The 20,928-nt window shown below is 37.1% G+C and overlaps 2 protein-coding genes across 3 annotated transcripts in view; one reads left to right on the top strand and one right to left on the bottom strand.

Moving 5' to 3' along the window:
* The window catches only part of LOC117325946, a 231,364-nt gene that overhangs the window by 165,578 nt on the left and 44,858 nt on the right, over window positions 1-20,928 (bottom strand). The gene's annotated exons all lie outside the window — the stretch shown is intronic.
* LOC117325948 overlaps window positions 9,097-20,928 on the top strand; it is a 28,510-nt gene continuing 16,678 nt past the window's right edge. For both annotated transcript variants that reach the window (XR_004532400.1, XM_033882480.1), the window contains exon 1: window positions 9,097-10,467. Coding sequence is in view for 1 of the 2 variants with exons in the window: in XM_033882480.1 (XP_033738371.1) it covers window positions 10,359-10,467 (109 nt within the window). In the remaining variant the exon portion in view is untranslated. The remainder of the gene's footprint in view (window positions 10,468-20,928) is intronic.

Here is a 20,928-nt window from a genome sequence, read left to right as displayed (position 1 = left end):
ACGAGATATTAAATATAAGCTGGTACTAATATAGAAGGGATCGATACAGGTAATATCCTATTATGAGGACATCTAAACATCCATCATGATCACATCTGATGACTACATGTGCGTACATCTGTAATCGGATTGCTTGCGGTTGACGGAGAGTCTTCATTTACACTGACTCTCGAGTTTCGAAGTCCTGCCTAGCAATAAAGTATTAAATATTCTCTGATTCAGGGCTCATTCTACATACATGTACACACTTTTTGACATCATAATGGTCGTCTGTTGAAAATAAGGTTGTTTTTTGCATTTACACAGAGCATTAACCTTTGCGGTTGTACTCAAGTATTCCGGCTATTTTTCTCCGTTCATCGTTCTTGACTAATTACCATAATACCACAATAGTCAGGAATATTTATCTCGCAGTTGGTTCTTCAATTACACAGGACTTGACTATAATTACAACTGTGCCTGAGTGTATGTCTACATCAGACTCGAGGCCGTGACTCTTCTTTCGTCAAAGACAGATATTTCTTTAATTATAGATGAGAACATGAATCAATATTCTCTATACATACGATTTCAATCGTCAGGGTCAGCAGTTTCCACCAAAACACCATTTTCCATTCTGCCTTATACAAATACATATGCATACTTTACATACAAATCTCTGACACGAGAATAAAAAATTCTGCCTGTCTTCCCATCGAAATCATATCTGTCTGGTCACGGATAAGAATCTTTAAAGGACATTTACAGAAAGTATGTACATAAAGCTAATCTAATATCTTGAACAGACTCCCCAATGATTCCATTTTTCTACTGCCAGACACTTGCTGTTATCACTAATAAACAAATGCTCTCAATAACATCACAAGCCATCACTCGTAAATGATTGTGAATTTTGCAGAACCGCAGGTCTGTGTATAAGGATTACAAAAACTGTCAGAGGGACCCCAAGAAAAATCTCGATTTTGCGATGGCAATTCTTGATCGCCCTTACTTTGAAGTAAGATGCAGACAGTATATTATTTCCCTGAAACTGGATGTTATGTATATAGAGACATGCACTTGAAAAGCTGGGCCGTGATTTCAACCAGTTGTATTTATCTATTTATTTATCTATTGAAAAGGATGATGTTATTGAATGTGTACGAATGTTCCAAATAGCTGCTACTTACTGACAAGTTTTGGATTGGTAATAACTGGTTTTCTGATGATGCAATTTTTTCAACCACCAAAAGAAATGCATAGGATTTGGCAACAGCCAATATCCCTTTCAGATTGCATTGTCCAGCCACATTTTGTTTAGATAACGCTCTACGGCTGAAAATTTCCTTGTGTCTTTCAAAGATAACTGAGGTTGTATTTGTTGTCAACAGAGGCACTTAGATATGTATTAAGTGTAAGTGATCAAAAGATGAGTGTGAAGAATTTAAATTTATTCTTTAAGTTAACTTATATCTTCTTCAAACAATCTCATCTACAGGACAAAGTAAAATATCGACATTTCAACTCATCGTAAATTTAGACGAGTCTAGGAAATTGTGCATTATATATTCACCATGTTAGATATTCTGTAAACGAAAGTGATGAAAACACGCCAATCTATAGGAAGTACAATGCGTTATACTAACTGTATGGGCTTTTTGACATATTTCCTCTAATAGGTAATTTGACAATACTCGTATCTGAGGAGACGGCTGATGTCAAATGTCTCATTTGCATGATACCATTATCGAGCAGGTAACTAAAGGGAAGTACTAAAACAATGATGTGATATGCATTAATGTTGTAATTCATTACTATTCGCTATACTATTATGTAGTAAAAGGTCAAATTTGTCATGTTGTCATGGTGAAACAAGGTTATGGTGTCAATCTCAGAGGTTTATACATTATCGACAAGGTCAATGAAATATTTAAAGAGTTATGTTTATGTGTCATCTCCAGCCACAAGGTCTCGCTTCCATTCCCTTGGTTATATAAAACAATAGCTTTCTCAGATTTTCAGAGATATATATTACAAATATTTCAAATGCTTGTTAAATAATAATTATATTACGAAAGAGCTTTCCAATATGATAAAGTTTGAAAATAGCATTGCATCACTATTGTAAACTTAAATAACTTTTCGACCATGAGAAACAAGTTGCTTCAACTGTTAAGATATTTTGTATTGTTGTTCGGACATGATATGGTATAATGTGACATATTTACATATATGAATACCATGGGTCAAGAAGAAAGTCTAGATATAAGTCATACTCCTCCTCTTTTGACTGATTAATGTACACATTCAGTGACACTCACTTGGTCTGTCAAAACGAAATGTTGAATTATTAGCTATTTGACCTAACATGCTAGTCACATGCCAAGTCGCAACTAAACTACTATTACAATATATATTAGAGAAGCTTGTATACCGGTAGTTCATGGGATATCAATTTTGACAGAACGACTGCGTCAATGATAACTTCGACGTTTTAATGACATCTTGAGACAGTGACCGTATTGATAACCCCAACCAATTTTACTCTCAATTACTTTCGGGTAGTCATTGTTACCAGTACATGTTATATTTAGAAATGAAAATGTCACCTTGTATCTTATATTTCGAATGTCAAGCCGTCTAACATGAATCTGATTACATAACCCACGGATAACCTTGAAGAAAAAAATTGAAGAAAAATGTTTATGATAGCCCTTTAACTACTTAAGCAAAATTAGGTTCTCATTGATTCGATTACTAAACACCTGTAAGTGAACACATTCCTATAAAACATATGAACATATTTTTTTCTATTGCCGTAAGTACGCTCTTCGCTGGGGAGAATTGTTATTTCAAGCAGCTCTCTTCAAAACCTTTGTCTTGTTCACATATACGTAATTATTTGTTTTGAACTTATCCTCACAGCAGCTGGAGTGCAAATATCTTCAACATATTTTTTTCAGAGGCTATCGGATAAAAGTCTGACACTGATTGATCAGAACTAATATGGTTAAATCATTTTGTGCACGCCATCAAATTTGAAGTCAGCACGTACTTCTAACGGCGTTACATAACTGACATTTTTTGTGAAATTTCACTCTTTATACTGTCTTGAGTTGCCTTAAAAATAATCATCCTCTTTTACGAAAGATTAATCATCCTGGACGCCAAAATAAACGTGACAGCTTTTTCGAAAGACAAAAACGGGAACAAATTAGGAAAACATCATAGTTGTTGTAACGCTTCCGCAGTTTCTCCAATAAATGAACATATTGCTTTAACGACAAATGGATTGGGAAATGGCTATTTCGTTGGTTACTCGCACCAATCAATTAGGAGCTGTCTAGCAATTCGTCTTGCCAGCTTTCCGACGCATGTTTTTCCTAATGCATTAAGGGAGTGTTCTTGTCAACTAATGCCGTAAGGATCTAACACAAATACCAGTTTGATCCGGTACTGCAGATTCCACGCGAAATTTTTTATATGTCAACTAATTGTTAACGAAATATAAAATTAAATGTACCTGCTTGATTCATTTGAAATTTCGTTACGAAAGTTTGATCCCTCAGAAACACCAATGCGTAAGGAAGGCATATATAGAGATTATGCAACGATTAGTTGTTGTTTATGATATATATTTCAGTCGAGTTAGTTATTTATTAAAAGTTACAAAAATCAGGAGACAAGTTATCGTAGTATATATAATGTACATCCAATCAAGTTAGTCTTTTTATAATTAAAGACAGTTCATCAATATAGAGAAGTGTTTTATCACCTTTCTGAGCTCTTCAATAGTAAATAAATAAATAAATAGGCAGGTAGGCCAAGGAAGGGTCACAGTTTGCTCGCATGGGTATCCAAGTAGTCTGTTAAAAAATCTTATCAACTCAACAAAGATGATTTTAATCAGATCTTTATATATTTCGCAATGGTCACAGTCATGAAATTTACGAAATACATGTATGTCCCAATATATGTTCTCTGGATTTCCAGCAATGATAATTCTTTTTGCTGATAGGGAATGTAATAGCGTTCGGTAAGTGAGGTTTTAACGTGGAATCAAGAAAGCGTACTCATGTCTTGATTTTATTTTGGACATTAAGCTGCTAATTCTTTTTTTAAATGGTGGAGCTAGGGTATTTAATCCAGCCTGGAAGCGAATGAAATGCAGCATGTTCCCGCTGTATCTGTGTAGACTACCAGGGAATCCATTGCTGTCCTGAAATTCATTTTATTGTGTGATTCCCAGGATGATATGTACCGAGGGTACAATCAGGACTCGTCCTGTAACGCTCTTGTACCTTCACACATGGATAATGTGATAATCGCCAGTTACCTCGTGCTCAGATGGGTAGAAGAAGAAGATGTAGGTCATCCAAACTCAACTGTTGCAGCGTTCTGTTTGTAATTGAAAAATTGGAGGAAGTGGGCTTAGTTAGAGTAACTGTAAGAAAAGCGAGAGGTACTTTAATGTCGAAATAACCGAGTTACGTTATCTTCGATTGAGGAAAAGATAAGTATAGGTATATAACAACTTAAATTAAGTTTTCATCACATGGAATTATTAGTCTTCGGACGTCATCAACAATACAAAGGGGATATAGTGGAAATTCACAAGGAAGACTAATAATTTAAAATCAAAATTACCTATTTGACAATTTAGGATAAAGCATAAGTTTTGAATATGCATATATAGATACAAGTATATATATATATATCATACCTCGATATATTCTGAACTTGCGCCCTGTGACATGCATGCATACAGCAAACCTCAGGAGCGTTGGCTTCCATTGTTTTGCTCGCCAGGACGAAGTCCAGAGGACCTATTGCTATGTCCCCGGCGTCGGCGACGTCCTGCTCACTTTGAGTGTGGCATGTGATGTTCTTTTGAAACTTTTAACTTTGGCCGGTGTATGTTAACCGTACAATATACGGCGTTCATATTTGACATGTGCGTTCCGTCTGACAATACCTTTCCATTGTTACTACATTTGCGTTATTAATCTGACCGTGACCGTGACATCTGACCTTCTTAAAATTCTAAGTCCTAATTTAAACCCTCTCGGCGCGCCATGTTGTCTTCTAACAAGTCTTGTTTAAATCGTCAAAATAAAACATTTGCGTTATTAATCACAAGGTATAAAACGTATTTCCTGTTAAATTCAATAAGAGCGAAAACCACATGCGGGCGATTGCTTGCAAACTTCAATTGATATTAATTTATTCTTCATTATCTGGATCGAGGTTAATGTATTATGCCGGCTTGGTAAAGTTTAAGATTTCTAGGCCTCTGCTCAAAGATCTAAACATGCCGAATGGAGATATAAGTGAAGTGCGTGTCTTAGGCTCTACATGCTCACTGTGCCTTCGTTTTGGGTTGTGCATCTTTTAAACTGAAAATTATGTTATACCAGCAGATGACAGAGCCATTGCTTTATTTGTTGAAATAAAAACCGAGATAAATTGCAGTGATAAACGTGTGTCTATGGAGATGTTTTAAACAAGATATCTGTTATATGTATGTCTAGACCCTGTAATATCACCTCCTTCAACTTCATGATTTTATATTCATATTTTAGTATATACTTTACTATATAGTCTATAAATATCATTAAATTATATATTGATATATTTACTCCCTAACAGTTCCTTTCTCATTTTGAGCCAGATTCACTTCATCTTAGCAAACACTGTATTGGTAAAAGCATAACATAAAAATTAAAGCATGAACTTTATCGAGTTTTCTCCCCTTTTCATGGCGATATGCCAGTTTGTTTTTTCAGCTTACATTTTGAAATTCCCGCATGTTGATGAATTTAGAATGTGTAACGGTAATTTGACGACATTGCGCGTGTATAATCAATGTATTGATCTTAATTACCAGTTACATTTTTTGCCGTCAATAAAAGATAAATCTACGCTATCTCGACCATTTAAATAATCAACATTATTTCTAATTATCTATTGATCTTTTGTAAATGAAAACAATGGTCGCTTTAACTGTAAGTTTCATAAAGCATAGTTTCGAGCTGTCGAATGAGCATGCACAATGCACAAAGACCGCCTTATCGTGCCCCGACATATTGTATGTTGGGATCTTAGGCCTCGAAACAGACCGGGTGATATAAAGACTGTGAAACATGCGTGGTATTGGTGCGTATTGTCATCATGTGACATCATATCAACAAAACAATATACAAAATATAAAACAGGGAATAACAATAACCTGCAATCCTAACTCAACATCGACAAAACCAGGACAAAACACAATCACAAATATAGTTTTTTTTATGAAGATCAATGAAAAATTACATGGAGAATAAGATCTTCTATGGTCCGGAAGGGATAGCGTCTTTTGCCTATCGATAACTCTCGCCATGCAAATCAAAATCAAATCCAGGTTGTCACATTCCAGAAACATGGTGTTGTGAACAGAGAACACATGCCTTAAAACAATGTGTTCAACAGACTAGGTTTCCAGAATACTTTTCTAACTTTTCAGATACTTACTTTTTCAGATGCAATCAAGGTGATTGGTTTTGCAGACATCTATCAAGATACAGTCAGTGGCAAGAACGAATACTGTCAACTAATTACATACGTAACCACGACCATGGCGAAGAGTGACAAGAAAGCAATTCCAATAGCAAATTAATTAACATTACGAGAAAAAAGTGTATGTGTTTGTTGATACACATGTAGCTTCTATATAACATTGTTCCATTTCAATGTGTGTTAATTTGCCGTCGGATTGAGAAGGAAAGCATTCTTGAACCTTTCTCATTAATTTTCCTCGTGCATTCCTATTAGGGATGCCCTCGCGCTCTCATCAACACTGATAAATACGGGAAATCTTGAGGCAGCTACAGAATCGATGTTTTTACTCGTGGCTGTATGATAAATGGGGTGACAAACAGACATCACCAAGACACATTAAAACATGGCCGGTGTGACGGGGAAGGAAGGATAAAAGCTGTCCCTAAGGCGGTGTAAAGAATCTGGAAATCTTCTTCCAAACATTGTGTGATGCTGTTAGATCTAAAATTGACTCCCAATGTTTGTGGGGAAACCATATCGAACCTATAATTGGTAAATACTTAATTAATTAGACATGAATCAGGCTACGGATCGAATGTGGAGCACAAAATCTTATTTTCAATAAACATGTGGTTGAGTAAACAGGTTTTTGTGTATCACAACCAGGGTTGGAATAACGCCGGTGAATGTTCTTATCTGGCAATTATAAGGAGTAGTCAATTTCAATTTTACTGAAAGTAGCTACTGCTCGGACTCCTTATATTATTTTAATTATGTGATTATAAATCATAACTTTATTTGAATTTTTCAAACAGGTATTTTGTGGAGTAGTCAGGAAAAATCTTTATACCAATATTTGACATGCATCTATTTTGGCATTTGGATCGTAGATGAATATAATACTTTATGTAACTTCATCAGGATCTCACAAAAGATACATTACCAAATAGCAGAAATTTGAATTAAATGTGACCACCACTGAAGCAAGTGAAAATTGTGATAAAATTGAAACCATGCACTTTAATATTTCCGTTATCCTAAACTATTCCACGTAACGTTGAGCTCCAACAAATGGGTAATTACACAATATATTCATATGGAAATCCTCAAATCTAGCTCGTCAGCCTGGCAATCTAACATGCGAATGGGGCTCCCGTATTTGAATCCCGAATCCCATAATGCAATGCGAAAACATGCTCTGATGTAAACAACTTGGCCGAAAAAAACGTGTTGGAAAGAAATAAACACCGAAGTCTACAACAAAACAGAGGGACGACAATTTTGGAATAGACACATCCTAAAATATCTTTGCAAAAGAGTAAAATCGTTTGAATAACGTCAAACAAGAGACAGGAACAGCTTCTCGTGAGGAACTGTCCCGCAGTCAATATGTTTGGTTGATATAGCCTCGCTTTCGATATACATCGTCAACCTATCAAATAATAAAGCTTGTATGCCAGGATGTTTAGGCAAGTACACTTGTACTTTCCTGGTCAGGCTGTCAATTGAGTCATAGAAACTAGAAATATGATTTGGAGGCACATGTGTGAAATTTGATAGTTTCAATACATGTATATACATTTTATTTTGCGAGTGGTGACTACTTTTTTTTTTTAATCATTAAACGATCACTTGCATATCGTACATTGAATATAAACTTGCCATATATAGCTCTTACGTCATTCTAGATATATTCGGTGATGATTTGCACAAAATGCAGAAATTCAGAATCGGCACAAGCAAACGTTTAACTACAGAAAACGGACACTTAGCACATTGTTTAACTAATTTGGAATGAAATGTGTTTATTCTGAACTGGTGTTGCTTTTTGCAATTTTGAAGACATTGTATGTATAAACAATATTTACTGTGTCTAGGCCCCTTCAGGCATGAACACTTTACTTGAATATCGAAAACGTAAATCTTGCGCACGAATAAATATTCCCCTGGTGATTTGCGATGTCTACAGTATCTGCATATATATACTATTTAGAATTTGGTTCACTAATTTATTTGATTCCACCTGTTGAGATTGTAATCATAAACTTAAAGATTTAAAACTTAAAAGTGTCCTCAATCTACAATACACTTTATCAAATTACATGCAAGAGAGGATATGGATAAATAACTGATTCATATGTTTAAAAAACAGCAAAAATTTTAATTGTGTTCCATATTTATACCACACACGAGTAATAATACCAACTTGGTCACCACTGTATGACACTCCAGTATATAGCTAATTGTAATCGTGTCTACTGTCCCCAGAGCGGAGGTATATGTACACCAGCACTCGATCATCTGTTTGTTAAATGAAATTAATTATCAACCCATGACCACTGACCAGCTGAACTGGTCAGAACACAACAAAGGCCAAACAATACCATATTCACAGGCCCTGAAAGGCGCTAACTTACAACAATGGTTTTGCTGTATAATAGCCAAGGTCCGATCACAATCAAAAGACTAAACGAAATATAATGACGATGATATCACCGATAGAGAACGATGATGATCTAATTTCACACCATCCCACAGGTGAGGGCATATCGCTACATCTCTCGTCGCCAAGGGGATATGTTTGGTGTCAGATTTGTCGCCTGCAGGTATGACCGTAGCGCTACCGGCCCAGCTTTACCGATTTACCTGATATGTTGTAGGGGGAGGTTCCATTAATACTTGATTTATACTTACTACATATTGTGGTCTAGGTGTGTGTTGTGTATATTCGCATTTTTTTTTTTTTGTTTAGTAGAGAAATGACACGAGCTGAGATATGTTGTTGTTGACATTCGTTTGTGTGCTGACGAAGATAGTGTGGGCCTGAGTGTTTTACTCTCTTAGCTGATTGAAAAGACTGCTCTTACATCGTACATTCTGGTGAATCTTACTTGTGGAGCCTTGCCCATTATCCATGGCCTTCTGATTCACACGGAAGCTGAGAAAGGTCTTTACAAACGGAACACGCGAGGAGACTAAGGTCATGTCGCATACTGAATATGATATTACGGCGGTAATATATAGTCACTGGTGGAAACTGTAATAGTTTAAGATCATTTTAAATGTTACTTCAATAATTCTAAACGATTTCATTTTATCTGCTCTAATTTTATGTAAGAATTCTAATCTAGTGCGTAAGTAATCGAGATCAGGTTATGAATATCGAATCAATCACATTTCAAGCATAGTTAAGTCTGTTGTGAGTTATGTGTGTTAAAATAGAGACGAGCCGGAACATTATACAGTTTCAAATTTCCTGAACAAAATCACGGGGGTGTTATCCCATCTCGGGTTTACCTGGCATACCTGTGTAGCTAAACAAACTCGCTAAGGTAATATTGAGTATAATACTGTACCTGTACAGAGTTCAGGGAACACATGTCCATATGTACATATATTGCTACTTGGGCGTAAATATAACCAGAAGCTGTACACAGCGCAAACTAGTTATTTTCGTTTGGATCTAGTGCGGAGCAGCAGATCTCTATAGGCTGGAGGGATGCTGGAACAACGATGACAGCTCATCTTCAGGACTGTCTCTGATGGAAGTGCAATACATGTAATTAAATTGTGAATTGGCCTAAATTTTGTATTCATAACAATATTCTTGGAATTCCCTTATTTAAATGGATGTCTCGAAGAGATGTGAATTCCAGCTGGGAAATGTTTGAATGAAAAATGGATATACAATAGGATGTGAATATAAATTCTAAAGAACGCTGGCGGAGTGGAAAATCCATCACGGATGAGGAAAATCATATTTACAGTTTCGGAAACTCGGTGTGTGTGTTTTATATTAAGCTGTACAGGTGTATTCTGAATACGTTTAGCGACACAAAATGTCTGATTTCGAGCACACGTCGCCGATGGCTACTGACACCCTCCTCCCCGGGGGTCGGGACGGTGAAGTGGAGAGCGGTCACCTGGACTCAAATGTTCAACCACAAGGTTTGTACTCCAATGTTTAAATGTTTTCACTATTATTAATACCCCCCACCCCCACAGCCAACCCCACGTTCCCCAACCCCATCCAAAATATAGCGATTACTTTTTGTGACACCTAACATTGTATTCACACTTGTGTGAAACATTCTGTAATACATTACAGAAGTATGTTGTTTTCCTTACAGCCTACCTTTGCAATGTATACCTGTGTGGTTAAACATACTTTGATAATGCATTGTCATCATACCCCAATATACTTGTCGTATAAAACTAAGTTGCTCACACTTTTCACGATTGACTTCCTTCACACTGTTTTACCGCCGTCTACCACAAACGATTTCGGATTACGGCTCCACTATAAGGGGAAGTTTCGTCAAAATGAATGGTGTGGTGACCTTGTTTACTACGTAAATAAGACAAATATATATGTGTGTATGTCTGTCACAGGGGCCTAGTAAGAATTCACCGCACTTGGTCCTTATTTATATATATGCAGCAAGTCCCTGTGGTTAATGAGGCCTGATATCAGGCATATTCAACCAATTTTATTTAATAAAATAAAATGTCTCTCAGAATAACTCATATAACAACATCGTATGTAAATGATACAATAATTCTCAGTGTTTTGACTTTTTAAATATAATTTGAAACGTTGAAGCTTTGTTTATAAAAACTGCAAAAGTTGGCTGCAGTATACGATTATTTGATGTCGGAACTGCTGGTCCGGAAATCCGGCTTCTGTATAAATGTATTACTTTTTGTTGTTACAAAACATTATTATCATGATTATCTTTATTTATTTTAGAATCATTGCGATATCGAGTTACTTGAATCTATATTAATCACGCATGTTGACAAAGGATTTTTGTGTGTGTGATGAAACCGAGTACCCTGAGAAAACCTGTGATATCGAGCAGGTGAACCCCATACTTTTCCATGCTCTATCCAGGAATCTAACTAGGTCGCCCAGATAAAAGGGCAGTCCCAAGAGTTACATGTCTATGTTAGAGATGCGTGGCTTTAGCCCATGGTAAGCAAAGATAGAATGTCGACTCGCATCTACTGCATTGAAATGTAATCGTCGAAGGTCCAATATAGTTATTCAGCTGCAGCTCAATCGAATAACACGGTGTTTTCTGTCTCTCAGCGCCCATCAAAATCTTGTTTTGCACAAATATTTAAAAGATTTTGCCAAGATTTTATTCTCCACTCACACAGATGTGTGACAAAAGGTCATGTACATATTACATAGTTTCAGTACATGATCGGCAATGACCTAAATATACATGCATATTGGTAGTCCAATAATAGCTCATGGCGAGATATAAAAAAGTAAATAATTCAATTATTATTGCACAATTCTGATTACATAAATCATTTTACAGCAATACATATACAAACGTGCATATCTATTCAATAATATCAGTTTAGAGAATTAGATTTCACTGTACGAAAGTATACTCTCCTTATTTCTAATGACTTCTTAATGTAATGTTAGAGTAACTAGTTGACAAAATGATAATAAGGTTTTTATCTTCTGATGTAGTCATTTTCATTACATATTGTTATCGGCTTGATCTATCTTGATCAGTCAATAGCTGTTATAATTCCGTTGCATTATAAGATATGCGATAGCTTTTGATATATATCCTGTTTAACATTATCAATATTTTATTAAAAAATGTAAACGATTCCTTTCATTTTGTAATGGTTTGGGTTTTTGCAATAATACGCCGTGATACATTTCAATGTTCGTCATACGGACATACTGGTTCATGATGTAAAATATCAGCAGATCAGCAGTTGTAATCTGAATGAAAAAGTCAGTGATATGTCCCCGGGGGCATTATACCGTGGGCGGAATGTGTCTAGTTTTTGATCCACGTGTTTGGTATAACAACCAATGTGACACTTGATGAACCGAGAGACAAAAGGATACTGGATAAACCGAGATACAAAGGACAACGGATAAACCGAGGGACAAAGGACACCGGATAAACCGAGAGACAAAGGACACCGGATAAACCGAGGGACAAAGGACACCGGATAAACCGAGAGACAAAGGACACCGGATAAACCGAGAGATAAAGGACACCGGTTAAACCGAGGGACAAAGGACACCGGATAAACCGAGAGACAAAAGGACACCGGATAAACCAAGAGACAAAGGACACCGGATAAACCGAGAGACAAAGGACACCGGATAAACCGAGAGATAAAGGACACCGGATCAACCGAGGGACAAAGGACACCGGATAAACCGAGAGATAAAGGACACCGGATAAACCGAGAGACAAAGGACACCGGATAAACCGAGAGACAAAGGACACCGGATAAACCGAGAGACAAAGGACACCGGTTAAACCGAGAGATAAAGGGTACCGGATAAACCGAGAGACAAAGGACACCGGATAAACCGAGAGACAAAGGACAACGGATAAACCGAGAGACAAAGGGTACCGGATAAACCGAGAGACAAAGGACAACGGATGAACCGAGAGATAAAGGGTACCGGATGAATCGAAAGACAAAAGACACCGGATTAACCGAGAGATAAAGGATAACGGATGAATCGAAAGATAAAGGTCATTCGATACTGAAATAACTCGTGTGACATGATTATCGTATTAACACATATATATAGTCTGTAAATGTTTCTACAGGTAGGTTGAGTAAGATTCTGAGAATAATATTTCAAACTCCAAATGTTATCTGTTTCAAATTCTTTTTCATTTTAAAGCAAACACGATCAATTCATTGCGTTAAAGAGAAATGTTTAATTTATATGAAATATAAAATCGGGATTATTATGAAATTAGCTACAAAATCGTCTTCCATTTCGCTTTTGCAAAATAAAACAGATAAAAGTATATCGGTAACCGCAACCCAATTGCCATCAATTGTACACGACAACCCCATTGCCATACATTATACACGACTATCCCATTGCCATACATTATACACGACAACCCCATTACCATACATTATACACGACCACCCCATTGCCATACATTATACACGACAACCCCATTGCCATACATTATACACGACCACCCCATTGCCATACATTATACACGACAACCCCATTGCCATACATTATACACGACAACCCATTGTCATACACTATACACGACAACCCCATTGTCATACATTATACACGACAACCCTATTGCCATACATTATACACGACTATTCCATTGCCATACATTATACACGACAACCCCATTGCCATACATTATACACGACAACCCCATTGCCATACATTATACACGACCACCCCATTGCCATACATTATACACGACAACCCCATTGCCATACATTATACACGACCACCCCATTGCCATACATTATACACGACAACCCTATTGCCATACATTATATACGACAACCCCATTGCCATACATTATACACGACAACATTGTCATACATTACACACGACAACCCCATTGCCATACATTATACACGACAACCCCATTGCCATACATTGTACACGACAACATTGTCATACATTATACACGACAACCTATTGTCATACATTATACACGACCACCCCATTGTCATACATTATACACGACAACCCTATTGCCATACATTATACACGACAATCCAATTGTCATACATTATACACGACAACCCCATTGTCATACATTATATACGACAACATTGTCATACATTATACACCACAACCCCATTGTCATACATTATACACGACAACCCTATTGCTATACATTATATACGACAACATTGTCATACATTATACACCACAACCCCATTGTCATACATTATACACGACAACCCCTTTACCATACATTATACACGACAACCCCATTACCATACATTATACACCACAACCCCATTGCCATACAGTATACACCACAACCCCATTGCCATACATTATACACGACAACCCCATTACCATACATTATACACGACTATCCCATTGCCATACATTATACACGACCATCCCATTGCCATACATTATACACGACAACCCCATTGCCATACATTATACACGACCACCCCATTGCCATACATTATACACGACAACCCCATTACCATACATTATACACGACAACCCCATTGCCATACATTATACACGACAACCCCATTGCCATACATTATACACTACAACCCCATTGCCATACATTATACACTACAACCCCATTGCCATACATTATACACTACAACCCCATTGTCATACATTATACACTACAACCCCATTGCCATACAATATACACTACAACCCCATTGTCATACATTATACACCACAACCCCATTGTTATACATTATACACGACAACCCTATTGCCATACATTATACACCACAACCCCATTGTCATACATTATACACGACAACCCTATTGTTATACATTATACACGACTATCCCATTGCCATACATTATACACGACAACCCCATTGTCATACATTATACACGACAACCCCATTGTCATACATTATACACGACAACCCTATTGTTATACATTATACACGACTATCCCATTGCCATACAGTATACACCACAACCCCATTGTCATACATTATACACGACAACCCTATTGTTAAACATTATACACGACTATCCCATTGTCATACATTATACACCACAACCCCATTGTCATACATTATACACGACAACCCCATTGTCATACATTATACACGACAACCCCATTGCCATACATTATACACGACAACCCCATTGTCATACATTATACACGACTATCACATTGCCATGTACATTATACACGACAACACAATTGTCATACATTATACACGACAACCCCATTATCATACATTATACACGACAATCCCATTGTCATACATTATACACGACAACATTGTCATACATTATACACGACAATCCCATTGCCATACATTACATACGACAACCCCATTGTCATACATTATACACTACAACCCCATTGCCATACATTATACACGACAACCCCATTGTCATACATTATACACGACAACCCCATTGCCATACATTATACACGACAACCCCATTGCCATACATTATACACTACAACCCCATTGCCATACATTATACACGACAACCCCATTGCCATACATTATACACGACAACCCCATTGTCATACATTATACACGACAACCCCATTGTCATACATTATACACCACAACCCCATTGTCATACATTATACACGACCACCCCATTGCCATACATTGTACACCACAACCCCATTGCCATACATTATACACGACAACCCCATTGCCATACATTATACACGACAACCCCATTGTCATACATTATACACGACAACCCCATTGCCATACATTATACACCACAACCCCATTGCCATACATTATACACCACAACCCCATTGTCATACATTATACACGACAACCCCATTGCCATACATTATACACCACAACCCCATTGCCATACATTATACACGACTATCCCATTGCCATACATTATACACGACAGCCCCATTGCCATACATTATACACGACAACCCCATTGTCATACATTATACACCACAACCCCATTGCCATACATTATACACGACAACCCTATTGTCATACATTATACACGACAACCCCATTGCCATACATTATACACCACAACCCCATTGCCATACATTATACACCACAACCCCATTGTCATACATTATACACGACAACCCCATTGCCATACATTATACACCACAACCCCATTGCCATACATTATACACGACAACCCCATTACCATACATTATACACGACAACCCCATTGCCATACATTATACACGACAACCCAATTGTCATACATTATACACGACAACCCCATTACCATACATTATACACGACAACCCCATTGCCATACATTATACACCACAACCCCATTGCCACGACAACATTGCCATACATTATACACGACCACCCCATTGCCATACATTATACACGACAATATTGTCATACATTACATACGACAACCCCATTGTCATACAATGTACACCACAACCCCATTGCCATACAGTATACACGACTTTCTCTCTATCATAGACGAATAGATGTAGAGCTTGGAATATTGTGTCTTCTAAAGTATCTTAAGTATTCTAAAAAAAAAGAAGAAATGCAAGTGTGTTATCGATGGTGCAGTTCACACAATTTCGTTCATAAAGGCAAAAAATAGTCCGGAATTCCCGTCACCCGGCATTCATGTCCTTCTCTTATGATCAAAGAGGCGTTAGGACCAAGCAGCGAGAAACATTTTTGGCTTATTCGTCTGAAATCTGACAATTGACTCTCTTCTAATTTTTTATGCCCCGGGGTTTTTCTGATTTAATCCACGTTCCGTTACTTAAGGAAATTCCTTATTTAAAAAACAATATCCATAGAAAAGTGTTTGATTTTTCTGTTCCTATGGATTTAGAAAATAATAATCAATTACTTAATTTCAGGATTATTGATGGAACAAGGGCCTCAGAAATACAGGAAATACTTAATGCTGGTCTCCTTGATCGTAATTTCTTAATTTTGTTTAAGTATCCGTGTTTTCTTCATTCGGCCATAATTTCAGCATTTTATCCCACCTGCTCAGCCGTACATTCAATCAAATCCTGTAGTCGCAAGCAGATTCAGCGTAGAACTTGAGTGCTTAAATTTTCTTCAGTAGACGCGATGTAATAATTTGCTGTAATTCTGTTAGATGCTTATTAGTTTGGAATACCGTGATAGTAATTCATCCTTACAAGTACACATGTAATAAGATTGTTATCTAAGATAGTTAGTTATGTCATACTCAGGTTTATCCTATCTTACTGTGATTGCGATTCCCTGTAATGGTTTTTACGCAAACAGCATTTTCTACAAGATGCCAAGAACTCTCTTTCAGACACTTACTCGATTTGTTTCTCAGAAGTAAAAATTCTATCGGAATTATGTCTGCAAGGATACCGCTAATATAATTCACATCAGATTTTCAATATCCGGCAATATTGGTTAAGGATTTTCGACAACAGCTTTTTTAACAGCGTAAGTAATTAGGAAATATAATGATCGTTCAATAGAACACAGGAACCAGCTCATTCTATTCATCAGTAAGTCAGTGCCTATGTCGCTGGGAAATACAATTTTTGTGTTTGTCTTCTTTATCCTATTGGATAGTTTAGAACACAGGAACCAGCTCATTCTCTAACTTAAGTGTATGCCTTTAATTGTGTATATAATTCGCTAGTATTGCGTTTTAGTGGTGCGTCAAAGATCGTATATTTCAACACATACACACTTAATTATCAAGGCCATGTATATGTCACTGATATCAAGGCCCTGTGTGTGTCACTGATATCAAGGCCCTGTGTGTGTCACTGATATCAAGGCCCTGTGTGTGTCACTGATATCAAGGCCCTATGTGTGTCACTGATATCAAGGCACTGTGTGTGTCACTGGTATCAAGGCCCTGTGTGTGTCACTGATATCAAGGCCCAGTGTGTGTTACTGATACCAAGGCCCTGTGTGTGTCACTGATATCAAGGCCCTGTGTATGTCACTGATATCAAGGCCCTGTGTGTGTCACTGATATCAAGGCCCTGTGTGTGTTACTGATATCAAGGCCATGTGTGTGTCACTGATTTTAAGGCCCTGTGTGTGTCACTGATATCAAGGCCCTGTGTGTGTTACTGATATCAAGGCCCTGTGTGTGTCACTAATATCAAGGCCCTGTGTGTGTCACTTATATCAAGGCCCTGTGTGTGTCACTGATATCAAGGCCCTGTGTGTGTCACTGATATCAAGGCCCTGTGTGTGTTACTGATCGCAAGGCCCTGTGTGTGTCACTTATATCAAGGCCCTGTGTGTGTCACTGATATCAAGGCCCTGTGTGTGCCACTGACATCAAGGCCCTGTGTGTGTCACTGATATCAAGGCCCTGTGTGTGTCACTGATATCAAGGCCCTGTGTGTGTCACTGATATCAAGGCCCTGTGTGTGTCACTGATATCAAGGCCCTGTGTGTATCATTAGGGTGGGATTAATCGTGATATATTATAAGCAACAAACCCTACAGCCGCGAATAAAAGGGACAGATTCCATATATCAATAACATTTATTTTGTAATCCTTTGGAGAGTTTTAAAACCTTTTAAACCGCAGGTGTCTGTGTCAGAGAAAAATGTGTACACTTCCAACTGGGTATGTTTGTCGATATGGAGTCATGGCTAATACAGACCTAAACTAGAACGTCACGTGCGGAGGATCTAATTAACTACGACATATAGATTGAAAATGTATAAGGTTCGTTACCATACACTCTCGGGAGTGTGGATGTCCATGTTGTAATAGACTTGTGGTTCGTTTAGAGATTGGCTACATCTTATAAACAACCTATTGGTTCAAGTCGATAACTGTTTTAGGTTTGACAAAAGAACTAACACGAGATTTTCAACCATAATATCGTTTCCCAACTAATACGTGAACATTTGTGAAAATGTATATGAACAATACTGACACCGACAAAATTAATGTGTTTTTGTATAGAGGTATTACTACAAACACTGATTGGGTTTCCTATCAATTTTGACATGAGAAAAGCACGTCAGGCAAAGGACAACAGACACTTCACTTAATGTCAGACATCTCCATTCATATATCGGAAGAATACGTGATATAATGAACTGTGCTTGTAAGTTTTCTGGTAAAGCTGAATATAAAACATTATTTCCCAAAACTGGTCGTTTATTACGGCCCTTTCTTTGTGTATGCTCTTTCAGAAATTAGCAATGTCATTCAAAATACCCACATGCAATGTACCATTTATAAAATCTATAATATATCTATAATATATACATCATCAAATGTCAGGTCCCTGTGGTACTACGGGGTCCAGACGCAGTAATGAGTAAGCTGCTAAGCTTCTTGCAGCTGGACTCTATAACCACGGGCTGTAAACCAGGCCACGCAGTAAAGGTTATCACGATTGGCAGGAAACTTGTCTGTAGCTAAAAGGCTCATTCTTTGTGACATCTTCTATAAGTGTGAGATAACAAGTTGTCAACGAGAAGAAAATATGACCTGATGTTTTAACATTTTCAGATACACGTTTATACATAGATGTATATGTAATGCGGAAAAGTCTTTGAATGTTAATGACCCCAGTACGACACATCTGTAAAATTCAACTACATTTTATTCTCTATTCACATGATGTATAGAGAAAACATGTAACAATATAATAATACAATTATTGTAGTGTTCGTAGTCGATACACAGCACTGTTTTAAAACAGAATGTTTACATTTTTATCAAGTGGTGATTGAAATATAAATGTTCCTGTTTACTCACTAGAGAAAAGGAGAGGGTTTAACATGGAAAAACCAAATCGACAACAATTACAATCAAGGTCACTCATGGTTAGAACAGGCATTTCTGAAAGAAGACGATCAAACAACCATATTTTTAATGTTTGATAATCTGGCAGACCTAATCGTCGATAGATGAAGTAACAAAATACCCTATTACTCTTTCTCTGTCTTCAATGTGGCCATCATTTGTGCACGAGGAAGTCGCACATAAACACACTTTTAAAACTATTTTAAACATGCTATTCCGTGGATTAATTACTACTTTTAAAGTAAATGAATCTTACGATACGATGATAGGTCGCTGCTTTAAAGAAATGCGTTTGCCTTGCAGTGAAAGGGCTTCTATTAATCGAGTTTCGTCTATCTTTGGTCGATAGTTTTCATTATTCCATGGCATTTAGCTGTTTTGCCTACTGGAGGCAGTTCTCATATTTTACACACATTTCCACTTCCGAAAGTCTTAATACATTTCGTGTTCTGAAATTTCTTCTCCTTTCAATGAACGTGCTCAGTAAAGATCTTAATTTTCCTTCTGGTGTCATAAAACCTCAATTTATCACAGACTAATGCAGTTTTTTACGTAACAGTACTCCTGCTCGCTTCGTTTAGCTTTGGGAATTGCTCTTTACAAAGCAATGGCTTCAAAAAGAATGTAAGTGGACACCGTACTCGAGACAGCGTTGTCGTCTTTGATATGTCTCCTCATGCGTTGAGTATGAATGCCTACAGGAATTGCCTGCAAGGGTTCTACTTTTTTTAACAGTAATATTTTAGATGTGGCAATTTTAAATGTCGAACGACAGATATCCACAATTCTACCATGTTTGCTATGCAACGTCAGTTTTGATTGGTTTAAAACCATGTATTATTTTCCAATAACCCACACTCGTGCCAATAATACACGCTCGTGCCAATAATACACGGTCATGAGTCACGGCTGTTACAGTTTTATATATCTAATATTCACCCGATTTATAAAAGGTTTCTATAGCTGAGTGGGCTAATGGGTTAGTCTTTCAATAAATTTTTATCACGGCGCGAGTTCGAATCCTACGGACGCCCTTCTTTTTTTCCTTTTATTTTATCCTTTTTTTTTCTCTTTTCAAAATCAATGCCATATGATAGATGCTCTTGATCGTAGTACTGTATTGCCTGTATACATTTTCA

The sequence above is a fragment of the Pecten maximus genome, chromosome 4 (genome assembly GCF_902652985.1).
Source record: "Pecten maximus chromosome 4, xPecMax1.1, whole genome shotgun sequence".
NCBI classification, from domain to species: Eukaryota; Metazoa; Mollusca; class Bivalvia; order Pectinida; family Pectinidae; genus Pecten; species Pecten maximus.
This window is presented reverse-complemented; position numbering and strand designations above follow the sequence as displayed.